The 14826-nt window shown below is 48.0% G+C and overlaps 1 protein-coding gene and 1 pseudogene across 3 annotated transcripts in view; one reads left to right on the plus strand and one right to left on the minus strand.

The window, feature by feature from the left end:
- The window catches only part of ATPSCKMT (ATP synthase c subunit lysine N-methyltransferase), a 242261-nt gene that overhangs the window by 100747 nt on the left and 126688 nt on the right, over positions 1 to 14826 (minus strand). Inside the window, exon 5 of one of the 3 annotated variants that reach the window (XM_086675977.1) lies at positions 2025 to 3366. The exons of the other annotated variants lie outside the window; for them this stretch is intronic. Within the exon in view, the coding sequence (XP_086532103.1) occupies positions 3106 to 3366 (261 nt within the window). The 3' untranslated portion in view covers positions 2025 to 3105. Of the gene's footprint in view, positions 1 to 2024; positions 3367 to 14826 lie in introns of those variants that run through there. 3 annotated transcript variants of the gene reach the window in all.
- Positions 1311 to 2189, plus strand: LOC112860242 (large ribosomal subunit protein uL18 pseudogene; annotated as a pseudogene).

Here is a 14826-nt window from a genome sequence, read left to right on the forward strand (position 1 = left end):
TGTCCATCTCTGTGTCAGAAGGTCACTTTTAAACACTCCAGATCTACCATGTGATGTGAAGTGAGCTGTCAGCACCCTTGTCAAAGGAGCAGAGCTCAGGGTAGACTGTGGTGTGCTATGCAGGGAGCCCAGACACCGGGGTGGTGACTGCAGAAACTTCTGTTGTCATCAAATAAGGCTTACAGAATACCAAAAATGGTGCCTGTAAGTGCAGTTAGTGACCTATTAATTATCATGATGGCTGCTAGACAGGAGCTCCCAATAGTGACATTAAAGGTATTTAAGATGCACGGATTGGCTAAAATATTTTTTAAAACATCCCCACCCCTTCAGGAAGAGGGTGCAAAACTCATCGATGCCTGAACCCCTTCCCTTGGGAATGATGTGTGACAACAGCCCTAAACCATCCCCCATCGTCGGGCCCTGGACTTGGGAGGATTATCTTTGTCTGATGCTGGTGACAGCATTTGCCTCCACAGCCTTGGCATTTGCCTCAAGACTCCTTCTGCCCAGCAGGAGTCAGAACCCCTAAGGGGCAGGAGCTAGGACTTCATTAAGCTCATAGAACAGGTTAATGAACACGTTGGGGCCTGCTGGCAAATTAAGACTGTTTCAATAAATGCCCTGTGTGTGGCTGAAGCTGGTTTGAGGCTTTTTGAGGAGCAAAAAGTCAAGGCTCTCACCTGCCTCCGACTTCTTTAGCTGCTACCCAAATCGACCAAGAAGAACCCAAGAGATGCACATAACCAAACAGACTTAAGTCCATTGGGGCTGTGCCTGTGCCTGTAAGCTTCATGGGGGAACGATAAAGGGCAAGTGTCCTCAGCTCTGGAGAAGCCACTCGAGCTGACAGCTACCGCCACCCCCATGGAGTCACCAGGAGAAACCCACCGAAGCCAGGAGGTCATGTTCAAGGTCGTACCACAGGGAGATGAACTGAACAAGAAAACAATTTCAACAAGGAACTCCTTCTCCCTGGTTGACCCTGCGCATTAAGCAGCCAACCTCAAGTAAGGGGCGAGGTGTGGACACCGCTCTCTGTGCCACAGGATGGGGCTTGTTCAAGTTGCCAAGAATAGGGGCACCTGGGTGACTCAGTCAGTTAAGCGCCTGACTTTGGCTCAGGTCATCATCTCATGGTTCATGGACTCAAGCTCCGCGTCAGGCTCTGTGCTGACAGCTCAGAGCTTGGAGCCTGCTTTGGATTTTGTGTCTCTGTCTCTCTCTGCCCCTCCGTTGCTCGCACTCTGTCTCTCTCTAAAATAAATAAACATTAAAAAAAATTTAAATAAAAAAAAATAAAGTTGTCTCACTTCAAGAGATACCAGGTGAAATTTAGAAGAAACGGGGGGTGGGGGGGACGGGTAAAAACCGATCACCATGCTTGGAAACACGTGGTAGTTCAGGGTAAAAATAGGTACAACACACGTAAATACAGGGTGATCGCTCGTGTGACCAACAGGGATATCGTTTGTCAGATGGCTTATGCCCATGCAGAAGGAGACATGCTAGTCTGTGCAGCTCATGCTCATGAACTCCCAAAGTACGGTGTGAAGGCTGGCCTGACAGGTTATACTGCAGCATACTGTGTCCACCTGCCGCTGGCCAGCAGGCTTCTCACTAGGTTTGGCATGGATAAGACCTATGAAGGCCAAGTGGAGGGGACTGGAGATGAATACAACGTGAATGGCACTGATGGTCAAGCTGGTCCCTTCACCTAATATTGGGACGGAGGGCTTGCCAGAACTGCCCCTGCAGATAAAGTTCTGGAGCTGTGGGTGGAGGCCTGTTGGTCCCTCACGGCACCAAATGATTCCCCCCGTCACGACTGGAAAAGCGAGGGGTTCAATGTAGAAGGATATCGGAAGCACGCCACGGGTCAGAACGCTGCAGGCTCTGTGTGTGGCCTCATGGAAGAAGACGAAGCTGCTTCCAGAAACAATTCCCCCAGTGCACAAAGAACCGTGGGCTCCAGACACGGCAGGGGAGACGCACGAGAGAGCTCGCACCGCTGTACAAGAGAAGGCTATGAGAAGAAGCCCAAGAAAGAGGTTAAAAAGATGAGGTGGAGCCATCACAAAATACCTCCTGCCCCGAAGAACGATCGGGTAATTCAGAAGTACCCAGGCTTCCTTACACCTCCGAGTAGGCTGCTAAGAGCTGATAAACCAAGCCGCAATTCCCTATGAAGATTTTTCATATACAGACAATAATAAACTCATTCATCAAGCTGAGAGAGAGAGAGAGAGAGAGAGAGAGAGAGAGAGAGAGAGAGAGAGAAGCTGTTTTCCTCTCCCCCCAAGATGAGTATAGTCCAAACTCCCCATCAGAAGCAAAAGGACTCTCAGAATTCTGGGTCCCTAAACTGGGGAAGCAGAAGAGCAAGCAGTCATCAAAATCCAGCCTCGGGACTTCCTGCTCCTTAAGGGTGTTTGCCGAAGCCAAGTTCCCTGGGCAGCCCCTTGGTATCCAAGAATCGCCCTTAGGCTCCATCCCGACCCGCGTTCATTATACTGGGAAGTGTGTAGATGAAGCACAGCGTTTCACGGGAAAGGTGAGTGCCACGTGGAAGCACAGGAAGGGTCCTGGACAGTCAGCCAGTGCGTGTCCCCCCCGAAGAACATCGACCCGAGAAAACAGCGCACTGTCTGCCAGAACCTCAAGTTTGGGAGCTCACGGGAGACACACACTGGTTTTCCGCTCAGCTTCTACACAGCTCCCAGCACCGCCCCCCGGGCTCCGACCAGTCAACAGGCTCCGAAGCCCGCGCCACGGAAGACACAAGTGAGGACGTCGCGGACACGCGTGCAGATGTACAAATCCCAGATCCTGACCGGGGGTAGAGAGCTGAATACGGGTATCAGTCAATCCCGGGGAACACGTACATTCAGGTCACTCTGGAAAAGACCTTCGAAGAGAAGGGGTCAGCTGCAGCCCAGCGATACCACACAAGGAAACCCAGACTCTCTGGCATGGGCTCACATCATAAAGGTTTTCTTGCTCAAGGGGGTCAGAGCTGCTCCACCATCGTGGGGCTACGTATGCCATCCAGAGTGTGTCCGGCAAGGTGGCCACAGCCAGGGAAGAGAGGACACGTGGGATAGTTTAATTGCTTCTCCCCACCCCTCCTGCCAGCGCCGCGGCCCGGTCTCCCTGCAGGGAAGTCTGGGTAAGTGGGGGGCAGTCTCTGCTCCGGGAGGTAAGCCCTCTGTATGTGCTGTGTGTACGGGACTGGTCACGAAGCCTGGGTCCCCATCCTCCTCTCTGCTCCCCACTTACACACCTGAATTCCCACAGAGGTGCCCGCTGGGGAGGATGACAGACATTCTGGAATGCACGATACTTCTTCTGGACTCTGCATGATGCCTGGAAGGGATGAAATGTTGTTTTGTCATCAATGCCACTTCAAGGCATTGGCATGTGATAGAAGCAATTCTAAAAATCCCCAAATCGTTCCTGACCAAGGTCAGGGTCCAGGAGATACAGATGGGTAAGGAAATCCACAACCAGGTAGAAGGAGAACAGAAAATGAATATGAGCAAAGGACAAAAGAACAATGCACATGAGCGTAAGTCCAGGTCAAGACAGTTAATGAACTGCTAGCCCCACGGGGGTCACAGACGCCAGAGGCTGTGCGAGTGCAGAGCTGGGGGGTGAGCTGGTTGAAGAAGCAACCCAAGGGGCTGGAGGAACAGGGGAGGCGGGGATACCTGAGCAGAGGCCCTGAGCATCACCAAGAGGATGGGATGCAGGGAGAGGGGGGCATCACTCGTGCCTCCACTGGAATCCAAGGACCTCAAATCATTGAGGTTCGGTTCTAGGACCTCAAATCCAAGGACCTCAAATCGTTGAGTTCGGTTCTAACTTCTCTGACCCCCCACACACCAAACCCTGCCACACAGACCCACACAGCCCCACCCTCGTGCCTGCCCACACCTCCCTGCCTGAACTGGCCTCCAGTGTTTCCCCAAAAGGGAAGAAAGAATCTGTCAGAACCCTTCCTCTGTGCTGGTCATTCCTGGTCCAATGCTGGTCCCGTTCTGGTGTCAGCCACCCCCCGGCATAAGAGCGGGGTTTATCTTTTTATTTCTTTAATTGCCTAGAGTATGAGTCTTCAACTTGATCTTTCATCGGAGTTCTTTCTCTCCATCTGAGATCCTGAATTTCTCTTAAACCACCTCAAGAAAGTGGCCTGCAATCCCGCTCTGCCCGCCTAACTTTAGATATCGGATAAAACCTTGATTCTCAGCACGAGAACATTTATCCCAACAGGTCACTGTTTGAAAAAGGTTAAAGCAATTGAAGGAAGCCTTTTCCCTGATATCAAAGCCACAGACTTAGGTGATTTTTTTAGGCCAAAAGAAACCCACCATAAAAAAAAGAAAAAAGAAAAAATCGCCATTCCCTAAAAAGAAAGCAGCCCTGCTTCTTTTTCTTAGCCCAGAAAATTACTAGTTCACAAGGTGAATCTCCCCGTGAATAAACGCAATACGGATGGGGAAATAAATCATTTGACTGTCTACATTTTTTTCTTTGTGACAGTCATCTTGTTGAAAAAGGCCTTTTTTGTGTGTGTGTGTGCTAATGGAAGTGTCTTGCTAGGTGAGACTTACACACTATCTAAAATGTATAGAAAGTTTTATCTTTTCAACGCATTTTATTCTCTCTCGCTGATAATTTTCTGCAGAAGTGCCCCAAATTAGGTTACAGGTATAAACATCTGCACGTCAGAGGTGTGGGGGAGGTCTGAAAACCCTCACCGAGGTCACCTTCAAGTGACCTTGACAGCAGCTTCGACTCTGCTTCAGGCACGATCCCAAACGACTTGATGAACCATCATCCTTCCAGGCGTGGGTCACCCCTTAACAACGACATGTCCCAGATTTTCCTGTTTCTTCCCGCCCAGACTGAATGTCCCAGCAAGCTGTCCTACCTCTTTATTTGTGAGATATGCCCACCAGAGCTACAGCCGGGTGGGCTATCAATCAGAAAGCTTTCATACGACACCATCCCGCGGTCATTCTGGCGGGTGGGTGAGCACCCGTGCTGTGGAGGTTGTTGAACATCGTGAACTCACCCCTGGCAGCAAGAGTCAGCCGTGGGAGAGCACAGAGCATTCCTTTCTCCGCCCCCAGATCAGTCGCCCCTGGTCTCCCCAACAGCACCCTCCTCTGGTTTTGCTTCCACTCTTCTGGTCCCCCTTCAGAAGCCTTTGCAAGCGCCTCACCTTCCACCTGTCCTTAAATGTTGCCATTTCTTTTTTTTTTTTTTAGTTTATTTTGAGAGAGAGAGAGAGAACGAGCAGGGAAGGGGCAGAGAGAGAGGGAGACACAGAATCCGAAGCAGGTTCCAGGCTCTGAGCTGTCAGCACAGAGCCCGACACGGGGCTCGAACCCACAAACTGGGAGATCGTGACCTGGGCCGAAACTGCTCAACCGACTGAGCCACCCAGGCGCCCCTAAATGTTGCCATTTCTAAGAGCACTTTTCTCCTGTTCTCACTCTACAGTCTCATCAACCATACGATTCTCAGATGATTACCTCCGGCCCAGAGCTCTCAGAACTAACTGGCGCATCTAATGGAATACCTCTCTAAAAGCTCAAGCTCCGTGTATCCAAAACTGAACTCTGTATCATTCCACGTTGGAACTCACGTGATTCCAGCTACTACCAAAGGAGTGTGCACCCTTCCCGCTGCACCCTAGAAATGGCACCCCAAAACACCCACTTGTCTCAACCAGACATGTCGATGCCTTCCTTGATTCCCTTCTCTCACTTTCTACTAAGTGCCCTTTCTCTTCCGTCCTCAGCAGCCGTCAAGTGTGTCTGCTTGTGCCACGCCCACCCTATGAGCCCACACCCTGTCTTGCTCCGCGCCAGCCTTGATGGCGCCCTTGCCCTCCTCTCCTCTCATCTCCGCACTGCAGTGGAGAGGGAAGTTTCCAGAACTGAAATCTGATCCTGACACCCCGCTGCCTTAAAACTTTAAAAGACAAATATTTTCTACTGTCTCTAGGGCGAAACCCGAATTCTTGGCCGGACTCAAGGTGCCCCCAGACGCAGGCTCTGCCTCCTCTCGAGCCTCACTTCTCTGTTCTTCTCTTTGTACGTACCACCCTCTCCCTCACCTCCCAGCTTGTACGTAAGTTGCTCTGTGGGCTTCAAACAGTGCCCCTCTCCCTGCCCTCCATACCCACTCCCATCTCATTTGTGTGGCCAGCTCCCTCCAAGTTGTATTTTATTTATTTATTTTTAAATTTTTTTTATTAAGTTTATTTATTTTTGACAGAGACAGAGTGCAAGCATGAGCTGGGGAGGGGCAGAGAGAGAGGGAGACACAGAATCCGAAGCAGGCTCCAGGTTCTGAGCTGTCGGCACAGAGCCCGACGCGGGGCTCCAACTCACAAACCGTGAGATCATGACCTGGGCCGAAGTCGGATGCTTAACCGACTGAACCACCCAGGCGCCCCTCCAAGTTGTATTTTAAAGCCCTATTTCCCTTTGGCAGGATTTTCCTGACCTTCTAAGGAAGACGAAGATGTGTCCTCTCGGCACCCTGCACCCACCCACATAATCATTGCACTTTATTTTGATTTTTTTTCTAAATTTTCCTTTTTCCCATGAACCTGTAAGACCCATGTCCATAGAACTACTCTGATGGTTCCCTCCCACAGCCTCAAGACAAAACAGACATCGGAGAATGGTAGGCACTACACAAACATTCAACGATTATGAGAATGAATGAGTCGAAAAGTAAATTAAATCTCACTCGCTCCATAAAGCCCAGCCTTGGTGCTCCAGCCTACACCAGGGTTTCTCCAACTTGGTGCTGTTGATATCGTAAGCCAGGCAATTCTTTGTTACGGAGGGCTTTGCTGTGCATTGTAGGATGTCTAACAGCATCCTTAAACAGCCGTAGCACCCCTACCCACTTGTGACAATCACTAATGTCCCCAGACATTGAAGCATGAGATCTGAGAACCACGCTGGCCTCTCTCCCTTCTCAAAGCACCTTCGCTGCCACTTGTTAATTGTTCTTTGTCTGGGTCATGTGTATTAGTCTTGCCACCCCAGAGGACTAAAAACTTTTTGGGAGCAGGGCCCTGTCCTCTGCCGTCCCCTGCAGCACCTTACCCAGGACTTCATGTAACACATGGAATTGGCATATGTATCCATCAGTGGAAAGAAGTAGAAAGCCAAGACCATCATTCTTATTAGCAGGTGGGATTCTGACACTCCATCCTAACATTCTGCTGCCTGCCCAAACATTTCAACGTTGGGAAATTCAGCTTTCTCAGAAAGCCTTTACTGAACTCTCAATCGTATATGGCGCTTACGATGGTTCATTCCATGCGTCAGCTTGAATGAGCTGCAGGGTATCCAGACATTGGGTCAAACATCATTCTGGATGTGTCTGTGAGGATGTTACTGAATGAAATTAACATTTGATGTGGTAGGACTGACTAAAGAAGATTGCCCTTGTTACTGTGAAGGGGTCTCATCCAATCAGTGGAAGGCCTGAAGAGAACAAAAAGGCTGACCCTCCTCAAAGAAGGGAAACTTTTCCTGCTTGACTACTTTCAAGCTAAGATATCAGTCTAAAATATGCTCTCTCTTTGGGTCTCAAACATGCCAGACTAGGACCACACCACAGGTCTCCTGGGACCCCAGCTTGCTGGCTGCAGATCTAGGAACTCATCAGCCTCCATAATCTCAGGAGCCAATTTCTTATAATAAACCTCTTCAGGTAGATAGATAGATAAATAGATAGATAGATAATCTCCTATTATTGGTTCTGGTTCTCCGAACAACCCTGACAGTGTGGCTTTACAACTCTGTAAAGAAGATTTAAAACATTTAAGAACTAATAATCTCCCCATCTGGAATTCATTAAATTCTCATCTTCTAAAAATTCAACAAAGTCAACTGGACCATGGATGGCTTGCTATGGGTTCAGCGGTCACCCCCTTGAAATGCTACTTTCTCTGGATAACACAGCTCTACATACCTTCTGGCACATTCAGCATGTAATCAGAGAAAATGGAGCCAACTTGCCCTTGACCTGTTATTAATAATGACATTTGATTTCCCTTAAACGAACCTAGATGCCGCCATTGCTCTTTAAATAAATAATGATGATAATAGCCAAAAAATCGATGGTTAAAAATTAACCATTTATTTTAAATATTTAGCAAATGTTTATGTACTAAATTTGAGTTTAGCATTGTAGCAGTCCTGCTTAAAAAGAACCCCCGAAAGCCACTTCCTATGATTAGAAAGGTATCTCAATTAACACATGGACATGTAGCAAAAACAGGTAATAAAACAAAATATTGGGGGGCATCTTTCCCTTGCTATGTGCCCATGCTCAAATACACAATAAACAGTTTAAACCAAAGCCCTGTTTATGAGTCCAGCCACACGGTGTGGTGGGCCGAACACTCCCCAACATTGTAACCCCATGTTCTGAGCCCAGTTCTGCCAACAGTTAGCCTGTGAGCATGGGGAGAACTTCCCTATACATCTCTCTGGCCCTCAGTTTATTCATCTTCAAAGTGAAAAGAAAGACAGACTCCACATGATGACCAAGGTCCCTACAGGAGCTAAAATTCCACAGTTCTGAGTATAACCTTAGGACATGATTTTTTAATCCCAAAATAATTGTTCTACTTCTTTAATTGACAAGTGACCACAGTAAAATTGGCAAAACACCATCTACACTGGCCTGGGATGAAATGGCACAAGACAGAAATACATGATTTGGGCATTGGGATAATTTTTCTGTACCCGGAAGTAAGCAATGGCGGGTTTATGTAGAAATATTTATGTAGCAGTGAGCTCCCGATTAACTCGCTTAAAAGAAAACGTGGACATTCAGGGATTAAAAGGGGCAATAGAGGGGCACCGGGGTGGCTCAGTCGGTTGAGGGCATGATCTTGAGGTTCGTGAGCTCGAGCCCCACAGCAGACTGGCTGCTTTCAGGGAGCCTGTTTGGGATCCTCTGTCCCCCTCTCCCTCACTCTCTCTGCCCCTCTCCCTCTTGCATTCTTCCCCACCCCCCTGCTCAAAAATAATAAAATAAACGTTAAAAAAGGGGAGCAATAAAGGGAAGAGAAGACTTCAATACAGATGGAATCAATGGCAGTAAGAGCCAGAGAAAATGCCCCCAGAAGGGACACGGGACAGTCTTCTCTCTGATAAGGTCATTCAGATTCAGGTCACTCTGGTAAAAGTTCTCTTCATGGACTCCCTTCCGTTCCCACCTCTTTCCAATGAACGTGGCAGGTAACCACACAGGCTTCGGCTGCACGTTGAAGCTAAAAGTGGAAAACCCGCTAATGAGCCAATAAACGGCCCAACGACACATTCCTAGAGCCGCTAAGGCTGCCACATCAAGCAGCACTCATTTACAGGCAACAGAAACCACTCGAGCTATTTTAAGCAGAACACGACTTCATACAGGGAACTAGGTTCCTATAAAGTCGTCAGAAGGGTTGGAAGGTGGAGCTGGGCCATCAGGAATAAGGCTCACAACGAGATGCCCAACTGGCCCCTATGGGAGCTCCCACCTCTGCCGCAGATGGCGATGGGGCTGAAGGTCTGCCCTGGGACACCTCACCTCGCCACGGGGAGCTTTTGTCCCCTCTTGCTCCGAGCAAGGGGCACAGGCTGCCACACTGAGGTCCCCCACCTTCAGAACAAGTGACGCCGGAACAGTGAGCCAGCTGCCAGCACCACCGGGAAGTCGCCACCTTTGTGAGGCCAGGAAAGCACCGGAAACACCCCTGCAGCAAACCCCGTCACGTGACCCTCCCCGACAGCAGCAACACGAAAGCAGGAGCAGGAGGGGCCCTCTGCACGGGCACCTCGCGCCTCCCAAGCCTCAGTGAGCAGGCTCTGAGGGCCAGAACCCAACTCACGTTCACAGCCAGAGCTTGTAGGGAGGCTGGGGATGTGGTCTTCAGCCTTCTAGGCTGCAGTCCTGGAAGGTGCGTTCCAGAAGGAAGCCGGAAGAGACGGTGGGGGCCAGTCCACCGTATCCACCACAGCTGGGATGGAAGGCACTAGTAAAATCCTCGCCGGGATCCTAAAGACAGTCATGAAGCATGCTGTCTAGCAAATCACAGCCGAAGGATAACACGTGACTTCTCCAACCGACTTCTTATCGCACTTTTATCTAGAGGAAGGCACAACGATCTGGAGATCGAGATTTTACAGATCTGTATACACTACAAAGTCTTGGGTACTACATAGTACCTGCAAATTCTTTTGGTTGTCTGTAAGAGAAAGAGGTGACAAAATACAGCAAAGTCTGTGGCTTCACTCATCTGCTTACGTATTTACCAGGCTCCTACTCAGCGGCAGGCACTGGAGAAGCCACGAAGATTCCAAGGCAGAGGGAAGCAGCCATGTGAGGTCACCGGCTTTAGCACGGAGCAAGCGCCAGTCTGATTCCCATCTCTGCTGCTTACTGGCTGTGTGGCCTTGTGCGAGTTCCTTGGCTTTTCCATGACTCTCTTTATCCACTTTTCAAATGGGAATAATAACACCCACCTAAAAAGGCTGCCGTGAGTATTAAACGAGATAATATATATCCGCCCTCAGTCAGCATCCCCCAAAGAAACATAAGTAATAGGGTGTAGACTGGGGGGAGCAAATGTTTTATTTCAAGGAATTGGCTCACATAATTATGGGAGCTTCTAAGTCCAAAATCTGCAGGGTAGGCTGACAGGCCTTCTCTGGAGCCTGACTGTATGAGGCCCACCTGCCTTATGGAAGTCATGGAACATCGCTTACTTTACGCAAGGCCTCCTGATTTAAATGTTCCTCTCATCTAAAAAGTACCTTCACAGCAACATCCAGCCGTGTTTGATCAAATACCTGGGTACCAAGGCCCAGTCAGGTGGACACATAAAATTAGCCATCACAGTCCACTAAGAACATTTGCTGAGTGAGAGCTGTTACTATTACACAGCTTACATCTGGGGTAAAGACACACAACGACAAAACAGTGTGGTAGGTTCCGTGGAACAGATGTTCGGGACACCAGGAGCGCAGACAATGGGCATATGTGCAAAGCAAGGATGCAAAGGGGTATCTGAGATGGAATAAAGAAAGCTGGAGTTACAGGCTCCTGGACGAGAACACTGTTTGGACACAAGAGAGATCAGAAGGATCCAGTTAACCCTCACCAGACCTGAGCACAGTCGGGTCTCGTGAGAACACCTCCCTTGGATCAGGAGGGTCCCCTGGCTGGTTGAGGTGAAGGTGTGCATGCAAGGAAGCTAAAGGCGTCAGAGATAAGGATGGGTGGTCAGAGTCATTATCAAGAGGGGGCGAGGTCATGGTCAGGAAAACGGGCTAAGCATTTAGCCCAGGGGAAAGAACAGAAACCAGATCGAAAGCTCCTCTACCTGGAGAGGGTAGGGTCGGAAACAGAAGAGAATAAGGAGTGAAGACAGGATAAGAAAGCAGCTCAGAACTCAAGCTGCCAAGGGCAAACTCGTGCCACAACACCATCACCCATCACCCCCACTACATGCATTCATATCCATGGTGAGCTTACTAGAGTAGCCGGTGGCAACATAAATACCATGTAGAAATGGACAAGCAGAACCGCAGGCCGCTAGAACCAAATGTTGATGATGGGCCATGGTTGGTACAAAAGAACTTTGACTGGTAAAAGAACTCATTTCTCCAACACAACATGGAGGCCCACAGTCCAGGAGTCAACAACATTGTCATTGCTGTCCTGAGATGCCCTGTATAAAAAAGCCACCCCTCCCAGGGGCCTCAACCCCAAACATCTGATGTGTGTCACAGATGTCCTTATCACTGGACATTTCCTCCAGCCTGGTCTAGCCTCAATAAAATTAAGATGCACTTTTAAGTTACAATTTCCAAATGTCTTCTTAGCTACAAATGGGAGTGCTCACCTCAGGTAAGATCCCGTGTGCCCAGGATCTTTTGGTGCCAAAGATTTGACCCAAATCCCCAAAGACATTCCTCTTCGAGGAGATTCTCATGGGATTTGAGTGAGTGAAAAACACCTGACAACAAACGGAGACTTGACCGTATCAGTACCTCCATCACTGACAGCAAGAGACACAGAGAGAGGCAGACAGGATTCATCTTGAATGGCATGGAGCAAAGACAGTGCACAGCCTCAAGTTTCTCCTCGAGAAACATGTGCTAAAAGCCTGTAAAGGGGTGGGGAGGGAAGAGTGACAAGTAGCCAAAATTCTTTGAGTTTGTTTTTCAAAATGGATAAAATTCCCAATGAGCATTGATGTTAGACAAGACCCAGGTTAGTTACACCCCAAAAGAGGCTAACGCCGCCTAGTTTCTTTGAAGTCTCCTACATTTTTTACCCTCCTGCAAATTTTAGGTGGTATGTGAATAGTTGAAAGCTGTTTCTGTCTTTTCTCTCTTAACTTCCAATTATACCCCCCGCAGCATCAAATGGAGAGGGAATTATAATCAATTTCTTAAGTAAATTCATGTAAAATAAATTTAGACTCAAAGGATCTGAACAACAAAGCCATTTCATTCAACCAGGAAATCAGATTTTGACAGCCAAGGCTTTTTAAAAAATTGAATCTATTTTCCAGAGAATTTATTCAAGTGCTCACTGCCACCAGGCACCATAACAGAACTATAACCAACCCACTGTTCCCCTGTGGGTCACATTTGTCATTTGAGAACACACTAGATGGATGGGTAAGAAGGGATTTTTTCCTAGACTGACCACCAAGGAGCTGTAGGCCCTGAAGAAGTCACTTCACCTCTAAGCCTTTGCTTCAGTACTTGTAAAGTGGGGTGTGGTAGTTGATATATTAATGGCCCGATTCTTTACCCCTCTTGTATCCCCACCTTTTGCCAAATAACTTGGTAATCCTCTCCAATGCTGACTCTAGACTCAGCTATGTGACTCTGGTCAACAGAATGCAACAGAAATAAGAGTTCGTTGGTTCCGGGCCTATGCCAAGAGACCTTGAACACTTCCACTTGTTTTCTTAAGCTTCTGCCATCACCAAGGGAAGGGCATGCCTGGGCAAGCCCCGTGAAGAGGATGAGGGACAAGTGGAGCACAGCCAAGTGTCCCAACCAAGTTTCTCCAGCCAAGTCAAAGCCACTCCCAGTCCCCAGGAGCAAATGCTACTGAGATGAGCAAAGCCACCTAGCTGAGCCACCCATGAGAATAAATAACTCAGAGTGGATTGTTATACAGCAAAAGCTAACCAGTACACGGACAATACCACCTGCCCCACCTGCCTTATTACCTTATTAGCATGTTAGCAAAATCAACTGAAATCATGTCTACAAAAGCACTTGAAAGACTGTAAAGTTGCCTTCCAACATGGGTAGAGCCATGGGCTGTACAACCCATTATGGTCTCTTCACACATCTTGGGGTGGTCTATCCAGGTGGATCTTCCATTCTGAACTTGGTTTTCATAACGTGATGACCCAATTCCTATACCATGCCTCAAAACAACAAAAAGTGGGTGATCTGAAAACTCCCTATCAGCCCATAAAGAACCACATACCCTAAAATCATTCAACCACTTCAAACTATTGCTTAAGGTTCTTTGGTGAACTTTGTATTATGAAAGTTCCCATCCACCTCAAATAGAAAGCTTCCCAAAATACATTTCTATTTTAGCAAATTATGATCAATAGGTGAGACTTGAATAGCTTGGTATTTTTCTGCCCTTGTATGAATCACTATACAGAAGTGCAAATTAAACCAAATGATGCAGATTTATACCAGGTGATAAATCGGATCCCATATTACCCTGCTTGGGCTGTCATGACAAAATGCCATATAATAGGTGGCTTAAACAATAGAAACTTATTTTCTCACAATTCCAGAAGCTAGAAGTCCAAGAATAAGGTGCCCTGAGGGCTGGTTTCTAGTGAGACCTTTATTCCTGGCTTATATATGGCACCTTCTCACTGTGCCCCCACACGGTCTCTTCTCTGTGCATGCCTGGAGACTGAGACTGCTTCTCTTCCTCTTATAAGGACACCAGCCCGATAGATTAGGGCCTCACCCTTACAACCTCATTTAACCTTACCTGCCTCCTCCAAAGCCCCATCGGGGATCAGGGCTTTAACATATGAACTGGAAGAGCAGGGAGGGGAATCACAATTTAGTCCAAAACAGCTCCCAGAGAAGGACTCGGGCAATACAAGTGTAGACTAGCAAATCCGTATCTTCCTGCCATAGACGAGGCACGTCACTCTCTTATTTGAATGAATTTTTTAAAACATGCATTTATTTACCAAACACATACGAGTGTCCCTCTGTGCTGAGCCCTGTGCAGGGTCTAGGGATGCAATGGTGGGCAAATCAGACATGGTCCCACCCTCTCAGAGCTTACATTCTGGTGGAATGGGACTACTCACCACTCAAGTACTGAATGAGGAAGGAGGGGCGGAACTTGTGCAACAAATACAGAACACGTTCATTTCCCTCCGTTATGCCATTTCACGTGTTCCTCCCAAATTACTCACCAAAATAGCTACCCCAGTCTACCTTCTCATGAGCAGGACACAGAGTTCCCCACATTCAAGTCAATACTTGATATTTTCCAACTTCATAGTTTGTGACAGTTGCATGGATATGTTGGTTTAATTTGCATATCTCTGATTGCTAATGAGATTGAGCATCTCTCCATATCCTCCAAAAATTAGCTTTCCCCTCTGTGAACTCCTTATTTATTCCCTTTGCCCATATTTCTAGTGGTTGCCTGCCTTTTTCTTGTTGATTTACAGTTGCTCCTTTTATACTCGAGAAACTAATGACTCCTTGACCGTGTGTC

Source organism: Puma concolor, chromosome A1, assembly GCF_028749965.1.
Source record: "Puma concolor isolate L17-30 chromosome A1, mPumCon1.1.hap2, whole genome shotgun sequence".
Taxonomy (NCBI): domain Eukaryota; kingdom Metazoa; phylum Chordata; class Mammalia; order Carnivora; family Felidae; genus Puma; species Puma concolor.